Source organism: Rhizoctonia solani, chromosome 9 (genome assembly GCF_016906535.1).
Source record: "Rhizoctonia solani chromosome 9, complete sequence".
Taxonomy (NCBI): Eukaryota; Fungi; Basidiomycota; class Agaricomycetes; order Cantharellales; family Ceratobasidiaceae; genus Rhizoctonia; species Rhizoctonia solani.
This window is the reverse complement of record NC_057378.1, coordinates 1,885,015-1,899,583: the sequence shown is the minus strand read 5'-3', so window position 1 is coordinate 1,899,583 and position 14,569 is coordinate 1,885,015. Positions and strand designations below refer to the sequence as shown.

General features: G+C 46.9%; 3 protein-coding genes across 3 annotated transcripts; 1 reads left to right on the top strand and 2 right to left on the bottom strand.

Moving 5' to 3' along the window:
- Positions 1–68: 68 nt before the first annotated feature.
- Positions 69–3,827, top strand: RhiXN_08113 (Retrotransposable element Tf2 protein; the record flags this gene model as incomplete). The annotated part of the gene is made up of 4 exons (XM_043327929.1): positions 69–1,016; positions 1,089–1,801; positions 1,854–2,227; positions 2,812–3,827. 4 exons carry the CDS (start codon positions 69–71, stop codon positions 3,825–3,827), a joined length of 3,051 nt encoding a protein of 1,016 aa, XP_043183314.1.
- Positions 3,828–5,951: 2,124 nt separating this feature from the next.
- RhiXN_08112 (Retrotransposable element Tf2 protein) lies at positions 5,952–11,115 on the bottom strand (the record flags this gene model as incomplete). Its single annotated transcript, XM_043327928.1, has 6 exons — positions 5,952–7,971; positions 8,044–8,204; positions 8,232–8,647; positions 9,205–9,816; positions 9,881–9,888; positions 9,932–11,115. 6 exons carry the CDS (start codon positions 11,113–11,115, stop codon positions 5,952–5,954), a joined length of 4,401 nt encoding a protein of 1,466 aa, XP_043183313.1.
- A 2,029-nt stretch (positions 11,116–13,144) lies between these two features.
- Positions 13,145–14,488, bottom strand: RhiXN_08111 (uncharacterized protein; the record flags this gene model as incomplete). The annotated part of the gene is made up of 2 exons (XM_043327927.1): positions 13,145–13,746; positions 13,807–14,488. 2 exons carry the CDS (start codon positions 14,486–14,488, stop codon positions 13,145–13,147), a joined length of 1,284 nt encoding a protein of 427 aa, XP_043183312.1.
- Between the last annotated feature and the right edge of the window lie 81 nt (positions 14,489–14,569).

Genomic DNA, 14,569 nt, shown 5'->3' with positions numbered 1-14,569 from the left:
TACACCCTTGCACCGCGGAACTACTCCGCCTTCCACTCATTGACCTCCCCGCTCCCCAAACTGTTACTATGCTCAATGGGTCAAGCCCCCAGGCTGGCAAAATCTGGAAAAAGGCAATCCTGACCTTCTTCCTTGATGGCAAACAAATGACTGAAACGTTCCTGATCTGTAATACAGGGTCTCACGCTGCCATCTTGGGATTGAAATGGCTAGACGCCCACAACCCAGAAATTGACTGGAATTTGCGCACCTTGACCTTTCCCCATGCCCCACCTGAACATGTGGTCAACGCTGAAGAAGAGGAAGCCAATCAAAACCCCCTTGAAGGAGTCCCATCCAAATATCACCAATACGCCAAAGTATTTGGAGAGGAAAAATTCAATAAGCTTCCCCCTCACAGGCATTACGACATAGGGATAGAACTCACGGAGGAGGGTCCCCTCAATTCACCTCTCTACAGTATGACTGATGCCAAGTCTGCCACCCTCAAGGACTGGCTTAGGGATGAACTCAAAGCTGGGAAGATCCGTCCCAGCAAGTCGTCCATCAGCTCTCCGGTTATGTTTGTTCCCAAAAAGGATGGATCCCGTTGCCTTGTAGTTGACTACCGCCGCCTTAATAACCAAACCAAGAAGAACGTCTACCCCTTACCTTGTCCTGACAACCTGATGGCCCAGCTCCGTGGCGCCAAGGTCTTCACCAAATTAGACTTACAATGGGGCTATAATAATGTTTGGGTCAAAGCAGGTGACGAATGGAAGACCGCCTTCCGTACCAAATACGGCCTTTACAAATCCCTGGTGATGACTTTTGGTCTGACTAATGCACCCACGGCTTTTCAACATTTCATGAACAAGTTATTCAAGGATTTGCTGGATGTATGCGTCATCATTTACCTTGATGACATCCTGATTTATTCTAAGGATGATGCATCTCACACGCAACACGTTCATGAGGTCCTAAGGCAATTAATGGAGAACCAATTATTCTGTAAGGCGTCAAAATGCACCTTTCACGTGACTTCTGTAGAATACCTTGGGATCATTGTCTCTGATAAGGGGTTCAGTCTGGATAAGCTCAAAATCTAGGCGGTACAAGAATGGCCAGCACCCACCAAGGTTAAGGAAGTCCAGTTGTTCCTAGGATTTGCCAATTTCCTTTGTTGCTTTGTTGCCAACTTCAGCCACATAGCCAGGCCGCTACACAATCTTGTCAAGAAGGATACACCCTGGAAGTGGGAAACAAGGGAACAGGAAGCATTTCAAGGCCTAAAGGATGCTATTACCAATGCACCGGTACTATGCCACGCTGATCCAACTAAACCGTACTTCCTTGAGACCAATGCCTTGGGTGCAGCACTGGGTTCCATTTTAAGCCAAAGACAGGAAGATGGGCACCTCCACCCACTAGGGTTCCTATCAGAATCATTCAAGGGCGCCGAGCAGAACTATGATACCCACAACAAGGAACTCCTGGCCATCATCCGGTCATTTGAATACTGGCGTATCTTCTTGGAAGGAACCCTGCTTCCCATCACTGTTTTTACAGATCACCGGAACTTGGAATACTGGAGGGAATCCCGCACTTTCAACCGCTGCCATGCCCGATGGCACCTCCTACTGGCTGGCTATAACTTCCAGATTGTATACAGACCCGGTAAACAGTCAGGAAAGCCTGATGCACTGTCCCGCCAATCAGACCATGCCAATATTCCTCCCGCAGATCAAACTATGCTCCCAGACCCTGTATTTGCCAACGTCGCCCTAGTTACACCAGAGAAGGAGCTACAACAACAGATTGAGTCATCCCTGGATCAAGACAAGTCATTGGAGGAAATCCTCCAATTCCTGCAGAACAAATCCAAAGCACCCCCCCTCCATCAAACGCGCATTCAAGGATTACAAGATGGAGGCTGGCCTGCTATTCTACCAAGGATGGATTGTAGTCCCCAACGTTGGAACACTAAGGACTGACCTACTCCGCATCTTCCACAATAGCCCCTTGGCGGGACACCCAGGACAGCAACGCACTCTGGAACTGCTCTCACGTAATTACTACTGGCCCGGCATTTGTGCAGACACGTATTGGCACGTAGACTCCTGTGAAACATGTCAACAGATCAGGAAGCCCAAGTATGTGTCTATTCCACCTCAGCCACTCAAACTCCCTGTTAGGCCCTGGCAACACGTGTCTTATGATATGATTGTGGATCTACCCAAAGACAGAAGTAACATGTCGTACACCACTGTAATGTGGGTACACGCTAGTGGAGGCGGGCGCTTGGGGCCGTACTACTACAAGCTTATGTAATCTAACTAACTAACTAAGGCTATTTTAATACCGCTTAAGGCGGTCGGCTACTTCTATACTACTGCGTGGGGGCCTTAGGCCTGGGAGGTGTGGTAGGTGAAAGTAAGGGGTAAGCGACTGTTACTACTGGGGGCCGGCTACTTAGCTGGCTGACTACCTTCTCTAATGAGTAAGAGACGAGGTAAAATCGACTTGGTGTCTCCAAGCAATTTCCCTGCTGTATATATAGACAAAGCACACTATCTACATGGTCTGTGCGCGTGAGAGAAAGAAGTAACTAAGACAAATGAGAAGCGTGCTGCGGGCTGCGCAGAAGCGTGGATTTCTCCTAAGCGCCCTTGGCACGGCATCTTGGCGCGGCATCTCGGCGTAATAAGCGCCGAGATCACGTGATCGAAAAAACAAAGATATAGAGTCCGTAAAAATACTAAAAATAACAGAAAAATCATGCGAATCCAATGGTATAATTCAGGAGGTTGTAACATAACAACTCCATCTTAGTCATAGTGGACAGCTTCACCAAGTACAGGATCTTTGTCAAATGCTCCAAAAAACTAAAGGCCCTGGAACTAGCGGAACTGTTCTTAGAACACGTATGGAAGCGCCACAGCATGCCGGAGAAAACAGTCTCCAATAGGGGGAGGGTCTTCAATAACAAATTCCTGAAGGCACTATACAAACGCCTAGGAATAGACCCCCACTTCTTGTTGGCATATCATCCACAGAGTGACGGTCAAACTGAGCGGGTCAATCCTTCCATTGAACATTTCCTCAGGGCTTACTTGGGAGTTAACCAAAGGGACTGGACCAAATGGCTCCCAATGGCGGAGTTTGCATACAACAACGCCGTGCATAGCAGTACAGGGAAAACTCCCTTCAAAGCCCTGTATGGTTGGGAACCTACCTTAACCCCGTCAAACATGCCAACCAATGTCCCGGAAGCAGACAATCTTGCTCAAACAATGGAGGCCCAATGGAGGGAAGTGGAATCAGCGCTCTGGCAGTCCAAACAACGTACAATAGCCAGAGAAGAGGGAAGCCCAGTGGAATTCAAAATTGGAGAAGAAGCTTGGTTGGATGCCAAAAACGTCAACCTCAAGACACTTAGCCCCAAACTAACAGAACAACGCCTGGGGCCTTTCAAAGTGATCAAAAAAATCTCCGACTGGGCTTACCGCCTAGAACTCCCTCCAACCATGCAAATCCACAATGTCTTCTATGTAGGACTCCTGTCTAAAGTCAAAAGGGACAAAAAGCGCACCTTTGAAAATTGTCCCCCACCAGTCACCGTGGACGGGGAAGAAGAATATGAGGTAGAAGGAATCACTGACGCTGAAGAAAGGAACGGAAAGTGGTTCTTCCGGGTCAAATGGAAGGGGTACAGGTCCAAGGAAAACACATGGGAGCCTCAAGAAAACTTAAAAAATGCGGAAAAAATTTTAGAAAAGCACGAAAAAGAAATGAAAAAGAAGGCCCTTGGCGCTGCCAAGGCCCTTAGAGGGGGGGCAGTGTTGTAGACACACTCAATACCAGGGAATTTATTCCCATTTCCTCAAATTTAAACAAAGGCAAACAGACAACATTTTTGATCACGTGACATTGGCGCTTATACCATACACTAAAAGCACCGAGCCACGTCCCCCTTTGCGCTTACTCAGCACATGCAGCCACCTCCACCTATGACGTCATCATGACACGTCAGTGACCACGTATGCATGAGTAAGGCCAACTGCGGAGCGGGGTTCTTATTGGTTATGATATTTGATATGATGTATTTGTAAATAGCACTTCCATAGAATATATAAGGAGGCCAACTGACCATGGTAACACCCAGGTCAATTACCTCTTGTTGCATCCACTCAGTGTACAAGGGCCTTACAGCCCAGTAATTACTTAGTCAGCCACTTAGATAGTCTACACTGCCTTAAGCGGCTTGTTGTTACACTTAGATAGCTTGTCACCACCTTAAGCGGACTTGTTGTCATAGGATAGCTGCTTGTTGCCATAGATAGGTTTGTTGTTGCCTTAAGCAACTTTCTCACTCTTGTACACTGCGGCCACAAGCGCCATCCCCTTGACGTCCTAACAGACGTCTAGGACAGATTTCACCAAAGTTGATTGTTGATTGCCAATACATCAGTCCAAGGGCTGAAGTGCCTTTGAGGTATTGAACCATGCAATTGACAGCGGTCACATGTGTGGGTCTGTAGCATGTAGTGAATTGTGCTAAGTGAGCAACAGCATAAGCTGTTGTACACCACTGTAAGGTGGGTACACGCTGGTGGAGGCGGGTGCTTGTGGCCGTACTACTACACTGGCTTATGTAATCTGACTAACTAAGGCTAACTACTAACTAACTACATTGCTTATGGCAACAACTAACTATCTACTGCCAATGCAAAGGGGCCTTAGGCCTGGAGGTGTGGTAGGTAAGGTAAAGGGGTAACGCGTCAGCAGAACTTCTGGGGGCTGGCTACTTAGCTGGCTGGGTCCTCAATGGGTATGAGACAAGGTAAAATCAACTTGGTGTCTCCAAGCAATTTCCCTGCTGTTTATATAGACAAATCTGCTAAATACATGTGGTCTGTGCGTGTGTGAATAGAAGACTACATGTGAAAAGAGAAGCATGCTGCAGGCTGCGCAGAAGCGTGGATTTATCCTAAGCGCCCTTGGCACAACATCTCGGCGTGGCATCTTGGCATGATAAGCACCAAGATCATGTGATCAAAAACTAAAGATATCAAGTCCGTAAAAAATACTAAAAATATCAGAAAAATCGTAGGAATCCAATGGTATATGTTAGGAGGTTGTAAAATAAGCAATGTCTGGTTGGGTACATAGAGCTGCATATAGTAACTTGCCTATGTACATACCATAATTGAATTTTGGTTTGGTACCTTTTTGTATTGCAGGAGTTGAGTTGTTGGACTGATTGGTGTGTTGGCTGGGTAAGTGTTGTTGAGTCCTGCAATGATTGCTAGGTTCTTGATGTAAGTTTTCTGGTTGAGGTGGATGGTGCCAGACTTACAGTTTCAAACAATAGCAATGCCTAGGAAATTGTTGTACACCACTGTAAGGTGGGTACTTGCTGGTAAAGGCGGGCACTTATGGCCGTACTACTACACTAGCTTATGTAATGTAACTATCTAAGGCTATCTACTAACTGGCTAAGTTGCTTATGGCAACAACTAACTAACTACTGCTGATACAAGAGGGCCTTAGGCCGGGAGGTGTGGTGAGTGAGGTAAGGGGGTGATACGTTAGCAGAACTTCTGGGGGCCGGCTACTTAGCTGGCTGATGCCTCCTCAATGGATATGAGACAAGGTAAAATTGACTTGGTGTCTCCAAGCAATTTTCCTGCTGTATATATAGAAGAAAGCACACTATCTACATGGTCTGTGCTTGTGAGAAAAGAAGTACATGTGTGAAATGAGAAGCGTGCTGCGGACTGTGCAGAAGCATGGATTTCTCCTATGCGCCCTTGGCATGGCATCTTGGCACGGCATCTTGGCATAGAAAGCGCTGGGATCACGTGATCAAAAAACAAGAGATATTGAGTCCGTAAAAAATAGTAAAAATAATAGGAAACTCAGGCAATTCTAATGGTATAGGTAAGGAGGTTGTAATATTGCCCCCCCCCTTAAAGGCTCTTGGCGGCGTCACAAGCCTTTCTGAGTCTAGCTTGGTTGAAACGCTTGATCTCTTCTTGGCCGTGTTCCAACAGTTCTTCTGGTTCCCAGGAATTGTCCTCTGGTCTGTAACCCTTCCATTTTATCAAGTAAAACCATTTTCCCCGTTGTTGCTTGGAGTCAATGATCTGTTCAACTTTGTATTCTTCCTCCCCTTCTATTGTTTCAGGTGGGGGGCGTTCTGGGAAGGGCTGACTTGGGGATTTGTGGCTTTTGGACAGCAATCCCACGTAGAACACGTCATGGATTTTCAAGGATTCTGGTAATTTAAGGCGGTAAGCGTGGCTTGACACTTTTTCTGTGACTTTGAAAGGGCCTAGTTGCTTGGGGTCTAGTTTGTTGGAATTGGTCCTGAGTTCCATGTTCCTCCCATCTAACCAAACCTTCTTGCCTATTTGGTACTCCGGTATCACTCCTTGATTCCTAGTCATTTGTTCTTTGCTAATCCTGAGGGCTGACTTGGCTTCTTTCCATTCTTGTGCTAGTGTGTCTGCTACCTGATCTGCTTCTGGGACGTTGGATGGTACATTGGATGGGTTCATTACTGGGTTTCTTTGGTAAACCAATTCAAAGGGAGTCTTCCCTGTAGAGGCGTGCTTGGCATTATTGTAGGCGTATTCTGCCAAGGGCAACCATGTGGTCCAATCTGAATGATCCGCAGCTACGTAGGAACGGAGGTAGAATTCAATAAACTGGTTTACCTGCTCCGTTTGCTCATCTGATTCTGGGTGGTAGGCTGAGGAGAACAACAGTTTGACTCCTAATCTTTGGTAGAGGGCCCTGAGGAATTTTCCTGTGAACATGGTACCTCTGTCTGAGATAGTCTTGACCGGTAGCCCATGGAGTTTCCAAATGCGGGTGACAAATAGTTCTGCTAATCCTTTTGCTGTCACCTTCTTGGAGGTGGGGATGAAGTGGCCAAATTTGGAGAAGGAGTCTATGACCACCAAGATGGCGTTGTGGCCCTGTGACTTGGGGAATCCCGTGACAAAGTCATAGGATATGGTATGGAAAGGGAACGGTGGGACTTCCAGCGGTTTCAGAGCAATAACAGGGGCATGGGCACGGCAATTGGCTTGGCATATGGGGCAGCACTCAACCCATTCTTTGGCTGAGGATTTCATTCCTGGCCACCAGTAGTTTCTGCTTAGTAACTCCAGGGTTTGCTGTTGTCCCGGGTGGCCTGCCAGTGGGGAGTCATGGAATTCCTTCAGAAGTTGTTCTTTCAGGGTTTCTGAGTCTGGGACAACTAGCTTTCCGTGGTACCATAGGAGGTCTTCTTCCCAATTGTAGTCCCTGTAAGCTTTCCAAATCAAGGGAGGTGCATGGTCCGCATCCTCTGACAGGAATTGGATAATGGGTTCTAGGGATGGGTCCTCCCTTAGTCTGTTCCGGATTTCCGTGACAACCTCAAGTTCTTCCTTGGACGTATTGGCAAATACTTTGGATGGTAACATGACCTCTGGTTCTGGTGGTGTATCAACATAGTCCAAGCGTCTGGATAGGGCATCTGGTTTCCCTGATTGCTTTCCTGGGCAATAGTGGATTTCAAAGTTGAAGTCACTCAGGAAGATATGCCATTGTGCATGTCTGCAGTTAAAAGTCCATGCCTGCATCCAATATTCCAGGTTTCTATGGTCCGTAAACACCTGTATGGGCTTATCTGTTGCCTCCAGGAATGTCCTCCATTCTTCCAATGCCTTGATGATGGCCAGGAGCTCCTTGTTGTGGGTGTCATAGTTAGCTTCTGCCCCTGAGAACAACTTAGACATATAGGCAATGGGGTGCAGCCAATTATCTGAGCCTTGTTGGCTGAGTATTGCTCCCATAGCTACTCCAGAAGCGTCAGTTTCAAGGTAGTAAGGCAATTCAGGGTTTGAGTGAATGAGCACTGGGGACTTGGTTACAAGGGACTTCAAATCCTGGAATGCTGCTTCTTTGAGATTGCCCCAAGACCAAGGGTTCTCCTTTCTAGTAAGGTTGTGGAGAGGGCGTGCTACTGAACTGAAATTGGGGATAAATTGTCAAAGATAGTTGACAAACCCTAAGAAAGCCTGGACCTGTTTAACCATTCTGGGTTGAGGCCATGACATAACTGCCTCAATCTTCTTTTGGTCCATGGAGAACCCAGCAGGGGAGATGACAATGCCCAAGTAATCAACCATAGTGACATGGAAGTGGCACTTTGATAGCTTGCAGAACAGCTAGTTTTTCATTAATTGAGTTAGCACTTCCTTGACGTGAGCCGGGTGATCTTTTGGGTTTTCTGAGAAGATGAGAATGTTGTCCAAGTAAATGACCACCGTTACGTCAATCAGATCCCTGAAGAGGTTGTTCATGAAGTGTTGGAACGCTGCAGGGGCATTTGTCAGGCCAAAGGGCATAACCAGGTACTCAAAGAGGCTGTATTTGGTTCTAAAGGCTGTCTTCCATTCATTGCCCTCCTTGATCCGTACATTGTTGTAACCCCAATGTAAGTCCAGTTTGGTAAATAGCTTGGCGTTCCATAACTTTGCCATAAGATCATCTTGTCTGGGGAGAGGGTAAACGTTTTTGTGGGTGACGTCATTCAGCTTCCTGTAGTCAACTACCAGCCTGAGGGATCCATCTGCTTTTTTCACAAACATGACTGGGTGTCGTACGCCAACTGTAAGGTTGGGTACACGCTAGTGGGCGGGCGCTTGAGGCCGTACTACTACACTTGCTTATGTAATCTAACTACTAAAGGCTATACTAACAACGCTTAAGGCGCTCTACTACTATCTACTGTCGACGAAGGGGCCTGAGGCCTGGGAGGTGTGATGAGTTAATCAAGGGGTGAGTGCTTCTGCTACTACTGAGGGCCGGCTACTTAGCTGGCTGACTACCTTCTCTAGTGAGTAAGAGACAAGGTAAAATCGACTTGGGGTCTCCAAGCGATTTTCCTGCTGTTTATATAGACAAAACTACTAATTACATGTGGTCTGTGCGTGTGTGAATAGAAGCCTACATGTGAAAAGAGAAGTGTGCTGCGGGCTGCGCAGAAGCGTGGATTTCTCCTAAGCGCCCTTGGCACGGCATCTCGGCGCGGCATCTCGGCATAATAAGCGCCGAGATCACGTGATTGAAAAACAAAAGATATCAAGTTCGTAAAAAATACTAAAAATAATAGAAAAAATAGGCGAATCCAGTGGTATAATTTAGGAGGTTGTAACACTGGGGCACCTGCTGAGGAAGTACTAGGGCGGATCTTGCCTGTTGCTAATTCCTTGTCAATATGTTGTTTTAGCGCTTTGGATTCTGCGTCTGTCATGCCATATATAGGGCCTGGGGATAACTTGGCATCCGGAACAAGGTCTATGGAAATGTCATATTCCCTATGTGGAGGGAGGACCTTGAATTCCTCTTCACCAAATACCTTAGCAAACTTGTGGTATTGAGTAGGGAGATCTGTTAAGGCATTAGGGTCCGCTTCTTCCTCAGAGGCAATTTGAACTTGTTTGGGGAATGTGACAAGTCCCTGGTGCCAATCAATAAGGGGGGATTCAGTTGTGAGCCAAGTCATGCCAAGGATTGCCAAGGTGCTACCAATAGGGCAAACAAGAAAGGGGATAGTGTGGGGGTGACCATTGGCCAAGACCGCAAGTTGAACCTGGTGCCATATGCAACCAGTCTGAGATATGGTACCATCTAGCATCCTCACTACTTGTGGGTTTTTGAGTAGGGTTTTTGGAATTTTGAGTTTTTCTACTAATGAGGGGGATATGAAATTGGAAGTGGCGCCAGAATCAATGAGGGTTTTGATAGGGTCTGTTGGATAGTCACGCAGTATTATGTCTAGAAAGAGCAGGGGTTTTTTGTTTGAGTCCGTGGCAATATTTACAAACTCCAAGACAGATACATGCAATTCTAAATTAGAGACCAAGGGCTTGACGGCAGCTCTTGGCCTTACTCTTTTTCCACTTCCTCTTGTCCAACCTTGGCAGCCTCCTTGATTGTGGCCTTCCAGACATTGGGGCATTGTTTGATGCCATGGCCCTTCTGGCTGCATTTGACACAGAGTCCCAAGGCGCGCCGGCAGTACCTTTCTTCTGGAGTTACGTAATTAGGGTCCTCCAATAAACGGACCCGTTGAGTAGTGGTGGTGGAAGTGGTGGCCGTAGAGACCGGGGACTTGGCAGGTGCCTTTTTGGGGCGGTTTTCCTTGTTTTTGCGGCAAGTATTATCTATTTTTATGGAGGCCGCAAAAATTGCCTTGAGTTTGTCAGGAATATTGTCTTTGGTGGACAACAATTCCTTGACCTTCCAGTGGAGGCCTTGCGTGAACTGCGCAATGTAAGCCTCCTTGTTCCAGTCTAATTCCACCATAAGGTTGCGGAACTCCGTGATGTACTTGGAGGTGGTGGTGGTTTGGGAGAGAGCCGCAATTTTTCTGGCGGCAGCCCGTTTGGCATTGGGGTTGGCAAAAGCCTCCTTGAATTTGGCCATTAGGGCCTGGATAGTGGTAGGAGGATTACCCTTGCCCTTGATGATATTCCCAATGATGGGGAGGGCCCAGTTGGCGGCCTTGTCTGTCATGTGGTATAAAATCCACACCACCATCTGCTCCTCCTTGTCAAACTGATTGCAATGGAGGGCTACCCATAGCATCATCCAATCAAGCCACTGAGTGGCCTTTTGTCCCCTGGTGTCACCCTTATAGGGGTTGGGGAGGTCCATCTTGGGTTGTTTCACGCTGGACCCTGCGTCAAAGGGGGTGAGGGACCCCAAGTGCCTTCTAGGCATTCCTTGAGGCTCCTTTTTTGGGTGCCTTGGTTCCTCTTCATCCTTGGAGTTGAAACCCGTACCTCTAGAGGGTTGGAACGGGGCCTTGAGTCCAGGCCTAACTGTGCCTGGAGTGTGGGTTTCCCCTCCTGAGTGGGTAGGAGGGGTGATAGGCCCAGTTGATGGGCCAGGCTTGGTTTGGGCTCCGCCCTGGTCCTTGTCTCCAACAAGGTTGTTGGTCTCCTTGCATATGGCAACAAGCTGAGTGATTTGCTTGCCTTGAGACTTGATTTGGTCCTGGAGGGACCCAACTTGTGTGGTGAGGGCTGCAATAGCCTTGAGGAGAGCGCCAAGGGTTGGCTCCGGTTCCATTCCTGGCAGGTCTTGCGGAGTGGGAGATGGGCTGCAAGTGGGTGGTTGGGAATGGGTGTTAAGAGTCGTGTAAGTACAGGAGTAAGAAAGAATTACTATATACAAAATGTATATGGGAATAACTAAGAACTAGTATTAAGAATCAGAATATATGCGCAGAATATATGCACAATATAAGCTAGGTTATCAGGAATAACAACTCCTAACAAATAGTCTAGCAACTATGAAGTGCAGGTGGTTGGTTATATATAGTACCTTAGACTAATGTTACTTAAGCCTAAGTGACTAAGGGTATGTATACTTAAGGTCTCTGGGATAGTACCTTAAGTAAGAGGGTTACCTGACTAATGTACAGGATTTATAGGATTTGCCTAATAAGTATAGGACTTATATATGCTTAAGTAAGACTTAAGACTTATGGGGTTTACCTAAAATATATCTAGGATTTATGAGATATTGTAGATAAAGCTATCTACAATATAGGGGGTATGGTGGATTGAAACACTATCACTCAATCACAACAATCCTTACAGTATCGTTGCACTATACTCAATGTTGAACTCAACAACTGTGACAGTCAAGGGGCACAGGGTCGCAGTAAGTACACTAATAGGTTACCCTGTGTCTGTTGGGACTGGCCTATGGTCTTAGTGCGCCGAATAACCTCCTATGCTATTTACAGTGAGTCAATCACTAAAGTAAATGCGCAGATAAGCTGTTAAAGGCTTGTGTGTATATGTCAATATATAAGAGTAAAAGTAGGATGCATTAGAAGCGTCTTCACAGGGTCCTTTTATACCCTGAGAAGGTGCACAAACAAGTATATACATGATTGATACCAAGAGGGGGTACAGGAGGTACATGTGGCAACTGAAACACTTGAGGGAGCCAATACCTTGGTACATAGTAAACAAACAACAGATCCTAATATTTGCCCCAAGGCAATGTTTGCCCCAAGGCAGTATTTACCTGTGTGGGTCCTTAGATGTCCCAAGGCTAAGTGTTTCATCCTTGGAGTAAACAGTCCCAAAGGTAGGATACCTCTGCATTGGGTACTTACAGTAAATGGGGCATAACTCTACCAAATGTTGTCCGTTTTGGGAGTTTGACCCAGCGTTCTGGAGCGCGCAAACATGCGCACCTAAGCGCAAGCGATTCGGCAGTGTGGGATGCCCGGGTGATGGAGAAAAGGCGCATTTAGTGCGTCGGCGCTTAAGGGCTGATTAAGCGCCGGAGCACTTGCCTATGCGACAGGGGGGACCCTGAATATTTCTGTGTGTAGCCACAAGATAGAATCTTGAATAATAAATACTACAAACAAGAGAAATATTACTTGTTACTGTTTATCTACTCAGCTGAATTTATATATATTTAAATGAGTGAGAAAACAGCATATATGCAAAAGACATTGCATATTAAGGGTATTCCTGAGGTTTGTAGGTTTTGTAAAGGTCACTATTGGATAGAGGGACCTTGAAGACCTTAGTTCGCATCTTTATCTCACTTATTTACTGTAAGATTACTAGTGTAATTAATAAAATAAGTACAGATTAAAGAAGAAATGTCATATCCATAACATATCCCCCCCAATCTGGACTTATCCTATCAAGAGATGGCTTCCTGATCAAAGGTTTGATGCTAATTGATTATACTCCTTAAAATAGGAATTAAATTCCTTTACTTCATTTGCTAAGTCTTAAAGTCGGAGCCATGGGCGCTTAATGCTTAGTCACCCGCTCTGAGTCTTCAACTGGTGCAAGGTATTTACTTGTTGTAATTATTGCGAGGTCAAATCCGAGGCTTTTGACTTGGTTAAAAATGCTATCGATATCTATCGAATCGTGGCTATCGATTGATACTAAGTGTGGTGGGACGTTCACACGAATAAGGGTTGAATTCTTAGCGACGATTATTTAGACGAGTCAAAACGATCAGATTCGCGAGTAAGGTATTAATGATCGCAGATTACAGGAATTGAGACGCGGAGAACGTTGAGTTGTAGTATATACAGGCATGGCACATGGTTAGCTCAGTTAGTGACGACGGGGAGAGGGCGAATGATATGCTCCGAGTCGATTTCGAGCCCTCCGCCGATGTTGATGTCCTGGTTGTCACCTAGCTCTAGGTCGCGAGCGTGAACCTCGTGCCAGTGGTCTTCCCACGAGAACGGCGGCGTATGTTGCTGCGGTACGGTGGGCCATTCAGGTGGTCCCAAGTCGACGACGGGGTTTGGTTCTCCCGGCCACTCCCAAACAGAAGCGACGAAGTCGTTACCGAACCCGGGGGAGACGGATTCGACGCTCTGCGCGACGGCAACCAAAGAGAGTTGCTGCGTGAGAGCAGCGATGTCGAGCTCGTGGCCGTGGGCGTATTCTGGAGCAGGGAATTCGCCTGCTTCGTTGGCGGCGTGCAACGGGGCGTATTCCGGAGCCGTAAACGAGTCGCCGTTCTGGTAACCCAGGTAAGCCGTTTCGGGTTGTTCGGAAGATTCTCGAGGGGGAAGTCCCCAGGCGGCGTAGTCGAAGGGGACTTCCGCGAAATCCACCAACTGGGGTGGCAGAACGTTCTCAGGCGGCGGAGTAATTGGTCCCAGTGCTTTGTCGTTGCCGTTGTATCCGTTGACAGGGAATCCTGCAATTGATACCCTGGTGAGCTGAGTACGATTATGTTGCGTTATACTACAAATCTTACCTGCGTCGGACAGATCGTCTTTGGAGTGTTCGACTACTGGGTGACCATGTAAACGGCACCAAAAACGATGCGCCGAAACGCAGGCGGGGGAGCCGCGAATATACCCCACATGGGCTATGTTACTATACTCCATCTGTTTAGTAGCAGTGATAATAATTGACAGAGCATTGAGGCAAATCGCGTAGAAGTTGTTGTGATGTACTTGTTGCTGGAGCTCGTGGAAGGAATCGGCAGGGAAGTGATAGACGTCCTCTTTGAAACAAATGGGACGCGGGATGTACGGAAAACCAATCTTGACGAGCTCAGTTGCATAGTCGTAATTTGCCCAGGGCTTGCGACGATTCCATCCAGCAGGTTGGACAGCTTTGCCAAAGACACGAAGTGCATGGGTGTAGGCCCCGTGCAATGCATGAGTAAGGTCAACACCTAGGAACCATTGAGGGGGGTGGTCATCATCCATAAGGAAGACCTCAATGTCAGGCATGGCATGAATACAACGTTCTAGGGGGTCTGGATGATTCTCAGAGTATGGGGAGTAGTGGTCATTGTGGCGATTAGCATAGACATAGTACAAATCACGGACATGGCTGGCTTCAATAATACCTAGCTCAGGAGTGAGGGGCACGTCATTCCTGTAGGAAGTGAAGATGGGATAGCAGTAATAATCTTGGGAGAAAGACATAGTAGACAGAGTGTGTAGATAATTGAGTATGAATGGGATGACAATTGGGAGAGTTGAGTGAGAGCATTTATACAAAATTCA